At 44.7% G+C, this 7,024-nt stretch overlaps 1 protein-coding gene across 2 annotated transcripts in view; it reads left to right on the top strand.

The window, feature by feature from the left end:
• Positions 1-99: 99 nt before the first annotated feature.
• Positions 100-7,024, top strand: part of HIF1A (hypoxia inducible factor 1 subunit alpha) — a 30,228-nt gene continuing 23,303 nt past the window's right edge. The window contains exon 1 of one of the 2 annotated variants that reach the window (XR_793781.3): positions 100-327. Coding sequence is in view for 1 of the 2 variants with exons in the window: in XM_010712056.3 (XP_010710358.1) it covers positions 326-327 (2 nt within the window). In the remaining variant the exon portion in view is untranslated. The remainder of the gene's footprint in view (positions 328-7,024) is intronic. The other variant, XM_010712056.3, reaches the window with a different exon arrangement.

The following is a 7,024-nucleotide window of genomic DNA, read 5'->3' as shown; positions in this document are numbered from 1 at the left end:
CGGGGGGTTCCCGTGTGCCGGGGGGGATGGGGAACTTGTGTTGTAGGCACGGCGGTGGGAATTACGAGGGGGGAAGGAGGCGCCGAGAGGGAGAAAGCGCCGAGCGCGACGCACGCGTTTTCCCTGAGGATGCGTGCCGTGTGCTGGTTTGTCCCCAGAGCTGCGGCTGTTTCCCAAAAGGAGGCGGGAGGGATGCATTGCGCCTTGCGGGAGGCTTCGGCGAGCCTTTCGTCTCCTACTGTGCTCCGGTTTTGTTCGGGAAGGGTCGAGTTCGGCATCGGGAGCTTGAGAGAAGCGTGGCGGTGGGGGACGCGGCCGCCGAACAATGTGAGTTGGGGAGGATGAATAATTCACCGTGGATCGTGAGCTCAAATTAGAGAGAGAGAGAGAGGGAAATAAAGGCCGCGGAGCTTTTGTTGCACGGCGAAGTTCTGGAGTCGGGGCGCTCAGGTGATGGGATCTTCGATGGGCGATGCGCCGTGCGGAGCAGTGGGTGCTGCGATGCTGCCTGCGAGGAGGCAGCGCTTGGCTGTGCTGATGGTGGGGATTTCTTTGAGACGGGCTGTCTCTGCGCTGGTATTCAAGGGTCGGCCGGGATAAGCGGGCAGTATGGAAGTGGGGCTGGGGAGGAGTTGGCTGGCTGCTAAAATGGATGATGGAGCTTTGTGCTGAGCTGCGGACGCGGAGCGTGGGGTTGGGAACGCTCTGCTTCTGTGCCGTACCTCCGGGGCTGTGCCACCTCCGTGCTAATGTCACCGGGATGGACGAGCTGAGCCTTTCAGCCCGATGAAATAGTAACAGAGAGGTGCTACTTTGTTTTTCTACTCCGTGCTATCGAAAGCCTCAGAAAATCGTGGGAGCGGGGATTGTTCTGTGCTTTGGCCTCGTTTGGAGGCAGCTCTAGAGAGGGGCTTTGAGACATTAAGGTTTTCTCTGTTGCTGTTTTTCTTTGTCCTCGAGCATTTGTTATTTTTCATTTACTGTTCTGTCTCTCTTTGGTACTTTTTATTTATTTATTTATTTATTGCAATCTTCTTATCCTGGAAGTAATCTGCTTTCTTCAGAATGCAAGAATCAGTATGCGTGGCTTATCCTACCCTTCCTTAAAGGGAGGGCTTAAAGAAGGAGCATTCGTTGTCTCGTGCTTCCCATAGACGGAGTTCAAGGTTGAGAATGTATCTTATCAAGTAATGAGGAGTACTGAGGTTACCTCTGTTGCAGGGTATGCTTTAACTTAAAACATAAAGCTGGGGCTGTGCTGTGCTCATCCTGGGGCTGTGAGTCTGCTGTTGAGCAAAGATAGCAAAGTGAGAAAGGAAGGATGTGAGCTCAGCAGAGAACTTGCTGTAAATCTCAAGTATTGCTCAAGAGCCTGGGTTGGTGTAGAACAGTTTAGGTTTGAAAGTGTCCTTGCTTGGAGTACCTGTAAGGAGAGCCCCCTCCCATCCTGTCCCTTGATGGGAAGGCTTGGATTGCAGATGTAGCACACGTTGATTTCAGCATGTTAGAGTCCTTTCTTGCCGTGCTTGCATTTGGGTGTTATTTCTCAGCAGTTAGTGAAGCTTGTTGTTTGCTAATGATGTGCTGTGAGATGCAGAAGTCAGGAATTTTGACCCTGTGTGTCCCTCATTCTTACAAAAGTGAAATTCAGTCATCACAGTAACTGGAAGCAGATTCACTTACGGGTTTGTGGCACGCATTCCTTTGTGTAGTTCCAAACTTCAATCGCATTTGATTTCTCAAGGGATCTTGACCTCCCCCCCTATGCCATTATGCATTGACAGTTACTTGGATTTTAGCTATTCCTCAGTAACTGGAGCATTTTTATATGCTCCTCATAGTTTTCCCCCTGTTGTTGCAGGGGCTCAGTTTGTCTCAGTGTATGGAGTGAGTATAACTGCCTTCTCTTGAGCTTTGTTTGCTTATATCTACCATTTTATTCAGGTTTAGAAGCATGGTGACTTTCGGGGACGTGATTTAGCAGAGGGTTGTTAGGGTAGTATGGTTAGGTCATGGTTGGACTCGATGATCTTTAAGGTCTTTTCCAACCTGAGCGATTCTATGATTCAATATTCTTTAAGCAAACCCTTGTTCATGCGGCTCCTGCTGGGACAAGCTTTCCCTGCATTCTGCACTGTGACACTTTGTTATTAGGAGAGTGAATCTCGCAGGCTTTTAAGTACATGCACCACTTAGGGTTACTAGTTACTTAAAGACAATCTCGGTGACAAGCAGGTTTTAGAGCAGTATTCTCTTGAGAGCTCTGGGTCTTCAGGTGTACAGAAGGGTATGATGGAGGGTAGTGAGGTGCGTGTCTGAAAAACTGATCAAGCTTTTCAGTTTCTTGTAATTGGGACTTGTATCATCTGGCATCTCAGGGGTTGATAGGAAAAGGAAGGTTTTTCTGTTGTATCTCTGCCACTGAGGTCAGAGCCCACTTTGCCTGAGGTGCCCACTTTGGTGCTGCTGGCTGTGATCCTTAAACCTGTGTGGGGTTGTGAGGATTTGTGTGTGCCGCTGCTTTCTGTCTGTGCGTTTCTTTCAGCGCCGGTGGAACTGAGCCACCATTAATGGGGTTGAAAGCTAACACAAAAACCTTTTGTACATATGATAACTGTGCCTTTCTGTGCTGGAAGAAGCAGAGAAAACTTTTTCAGTCTTCCATAGAACCTCCCTGCAGGTATGGGGAGGGCAGAGCGGTTCATGGATTACATAAAGTGGCTGTTCTTACTGCTTTTGGGATTTTTCTGGATTGTTTGGCTTCCCTTAGGACTTAAATGGCATTGCCAGAGTTGTCTGTTCCTTACTGTTTCCTCAAACTTGAAGTGATCAGAATTCACTTTTCAGTGCCCACTAAAATGAAGGTAGCAGCATAGTGCTGTGGCACTGCTTGTGCTTTTCAAGGCACAGAAAATGAGCAAGGAACAGCTGCGGAGGATTTGCCTACTGTAGTTACTTTTTCTTAGTTTTGCACTGTTGGTGGTTTGGTTCACTTTTGTCGGTGAAGGTTTGGGCATCTGGTAGTGTGTTGGTGGGAGCAGCAGGAGGGGGTTTCTGGGTTTTGTTTGCTCTGTCCTTTTAAATCAACCTCTCCAGCCCCTCTGGTGGCACGCTTACAGTGCTCTGCACTGAGTGGAGAGCACTGGGGTGGGTGTCTGGGGTGCTTGGGGCTGCTGGGGGGGCTGGGATGGCAAGGGGCTGTGTGCTGATGCTGGCACCTGAAGCTTGGCAATTGGTGAGCTACTGATTTATAGGTTGAGGTCTCATGTAGCAAATCTATCTTATTTCCTCCTCTAACTGCCATCCCCATTCTCCGTTTGCTTTATCTTTGCTGAAAAAATGTCTGTCCAGGGCTTCTTTAGCTTAAGCTAAAGTTATGTTTTAAATCTGGCATTTATAAGGCCTGATAAATGTGATTCTGTGCCTGCTGCCACCAGAGCAGAGATCTGAGAAGCCCATAGTATTACTGATGTAATGCTACTGCGATATCTAACAGTGTGGGTGTAGTTAGAGCTGCTTGTTCCTCCTCTGCGTGGAGTGAAAACAACTTGATAGACCTTTGTTCCCTCATATCCTTGAATTATGTGCCTGGAGTTTATAAAGCTGTTCCCATGAATCTGATTGCTGATGGTGAAGTTGTGGAAAAGAAATTCAGCCTTCACAATGCTACTTAATGTTGGCAGTGTTTTGAAGTAAGCACGAACACTTCCGAAGCTCGTAAGAGTGTGCGTGTTCTCCTTGGGGTGTTTCTTACCTGAAAGCCTTGAAGTCTGAGTCTGTGTAGTAAAATAGGTTATGTTCTTGAGTGTTCACACTGCACAGGAATTGCACTGCGCTGCTGTGTCTTAGGCTGGATTTCAGCTGGGTTCTCATGACTTTCTCAGTATGAGAGGAAAGTTTGCATAACAGAAAACCACTGTTTTTGTGTACTCGGTTTTGCACTGCAGGGGAAAAATGGTCAGTGTTGTCTCATTGAGAGCTTGGTGTTATGATATGCTAACAAAATAATTCTCAGGCATGGTTCAGTAAGGCCAGGTGGGAGGTGTGGCACGGCTCAGCGGTGGCAGAAGGGAGTACTGAGATTTTCCTGATACCACTCTTTTAAGGAGATGTAAATGCAGATCAGATTACAGCGTGTTCTTTAAAAACAAAATACTTCAAAACAAAAACAAATCTTGCAAGAACTTCAGTCCCTCTCGTGTTGTTCACTGATGCCCAAAAGGAAAGAGGAATGTTCCAGATGACGAGTCATCAGCTCAAGTGCTGCTTTTATCTTAACCTACATGGGTATATAGGCAGGTGTTTACATGCCTCCAAAAATCGTAGGCAATGCATGGAAAGAGCTTAGACCTTAATCATCTTTTCATGTCATAACAGCCCTTTGTCTTTCACATTTGAGAAATTTTTGGAGCCTCTCTCAAGAACCTTCTTTCATATTAGGGCAGGCAGGAGAATGTGCAGGAGAATCCATTTTCCACTGAGCGTTGCTCTGAGATGGGAGATGCTTCAGATGGTTCTGTGGCCTCGAGATGTATAGAAATGGTCAAGGAGAAGAAAGGAGCCTTTGCACTTTAGTGACAGAAAATTGATGCAGGTTTCCAAATTACAATTGGCTACAAAGGCTAGTAGGGGCTGCTTCTACTGAGATGTCAACTTGCATAGGGTTATGTTTTAAGTCAAATAAGTTCTGAAATGATTGGAAACATGAAATCAAGTGAATACATGCCAGCATATACATGCATATATTTAAATACAGTTTATGTAGGTGACGAATGCTTCAGGGTTCTTTGATGTGGAGCCATAGCCTCAGTTGGTGTAAATTAGCACAGGTTCATTGAAGCTATGCCTGTTCGTACCAGCCTGGGGATTTGATGCAAGATCTTGGAATAAGTGCATTGATAAAGATAAGTCTCATCACATTCATAACGTGTCACTTCTTTCTGTTGGAGCCTGATGGCATTAGGACCTGTACAACAGTGTAGTGTTTTAAAATGTTGTGAATTTTTTTACCCAGGCATTTGAAATGTGTCGTCCGAAGCTGAAGAACTGGTGCTTCAAGAAGATGCATTAGTAGTTCCTTTAAGATAGCTAACACATAATAGGCGTGTACATCGTAGGCTGTGTAGAGAAACTATAAATTCTGTTTAATTCATTGTGGTATGAATGAATTCTTGTGAAGCATTCAGAGGGAAAATGTTACTTGCTACACAAAAGCAGAGCCTGAATTTCTAGTAAAGAGCTGACAAAAGAGAATCAGAGCTTGTATGAAGAAATCTGTGCTCTTACATTTGCAACAGTGAAAGGTTTTACTGAACAACTTTGTAATTTACAAAGTATCCCTTTCAATTCAGTTCGTAATAATCCTGGAAGTGTTGCCTGAAAAAAGATGACCCACTTTGTTTACCAGAATGCAACACTAAACCAGAAGCAGAGCGATGGTGTTACGACAATTCTTAGGTTTCGAAAAGGAAAAGAATGCCGAGGCCAAGAACCTCGTTTGTGAGATTATTGCATGCTGCTCACGACTGAGAATAATAACTGCACTGTTATGCTGGAGGGGAGTTAGAGGTTGGCTTCCTCACATTTTCCCCATGCTTACACCCACTGCAAGAGGTGGGAATGTACTGCAAGGAGCTGAAGACATGAAGCAATCCATGTCAAATACAGAAGCTGTGAACAGGACGTTCTAAATGGAAGTGATTTAGCTGATTGATGATGAGCGTGTTCAGTGCTTGGTTCTTCTGAAGGGACTTTTCTCTTGTTGACTGTGCAGCTGATATCACCGTATGTAAGCATTTTTCTTGACTGCAGGTTCTTTATTCATATAGGAAAAATAAAATATCCTTATTTCTACTTATTTTAATTTGTTTTTAAAACCTTTGATAACGAAATACCCTGTTAAGTGAAAGTAGACGAGGAATGCAAAGTGAAGAGAAGGGTAAGAACTTGTGTTAAAGCAATGAGGAAAGTCCTTTGGCCTCTGGTCCGAAAAGCTTGAATACAGTACCACAAAATATATTTTGAAAACCCACGATTTAGACTGAAATTAAATATTTTATCATGAGTCTACATCTCTCTGAAGATAGAGAAGTTCATAGCTAAAATATTGGTAACTGAGAGCATGCTCAAGTGACGAATCCCTAGGGATGTGTTCTGTTGCTTTGTGTGCCTTGGGGAGGCTAAAGACATTAACAGCAAGAGTGCTGAAGTGAGGAGAGCACTCAGGGAGTTCTGTCCAGCCTATGTCCAGTCATTTTCTTACAGTAGTTGTGTATTTTCTTTAATAATAAGCACAGGGTAACTACTATGCATCTTCCATCCTGAAGGATAAAGCACAGCACTTATTGAAGAAAAAAAGGCTGTCTTCTAAAAAAAGCCGAATAACTTAGTTGAAAAAAATCATAATTTTCTCACAAATAACCCTTCTGTGCCATATGGTTATTTTTATACAGTAAACTACTGTGCAGAGTGAAAATATCAGTGTATTACTCAGTGTAGTAAGACACAGCAGAATCACTTCACCACGCTCTTAATTAGAAATACTAATTTTGGAAGCTTTTACCTTCTTACGCTTTCTAAGCAGGGAGGTAGGAAGGTTTTCAGGTCAGTGTGAGGCCAAGCTCAGGTGATGGATAATCTTGGAAGTGCAGTGTTGTGCTGGGTTCAGGAATGCCAGGCTCTGCTGCTGGCTATCAGACACCACAATTTGCCTGTTTGTAGAACGAGCTGCAGAGGTCCCTGCTCATAGCTGAGGAGTTGGACTAGATGAGTTTTAAGGATCCTTTCCAACACAAACAATTCTGTGATTCTGTGATATTTGTGATCCTGGGAGTAAGACCTCCTAGTGTGTAGTTCATCATGTAGCTCGGTGGACTCCTGTCAATGAGAGCCAGTCCCCACTATCACCTTGCAAACAGCAGTAGATTTTGAAGGCAGTGCTCATTCAGAAAGCTTGTGCTGCTGTAGCTAATTCAGCTCCAACTGCTGCCTGCTCTCTGAATCTGTCAGGGTACCTTTTAGTCAG

The sequence above is a fragment of the Meleagris gallopavo genome, chromosome 5, assembly GCF_000146605.3.
Source record: "Meleagris gallopavo isolate NT-WF06-2002-E0010 breed Aviagen turkey brand Nicholas breeding stock chromosome 5, Turkey_5.1, whole genome shotgun sequence".
In the NCBI taxonomy this organism is placed as follows: domain Eukaryota; kingdom Metazoa; phylum Chordata; class Aves; order Galliformes; family Phasianidae; genus Meleagris; species Meleagris gallopavo.
The sequence above is the reverse complement of the archived record's forward strand: the minus strand, read 5'-3'. Positions and strand labels throughout refer to the sequence as shown.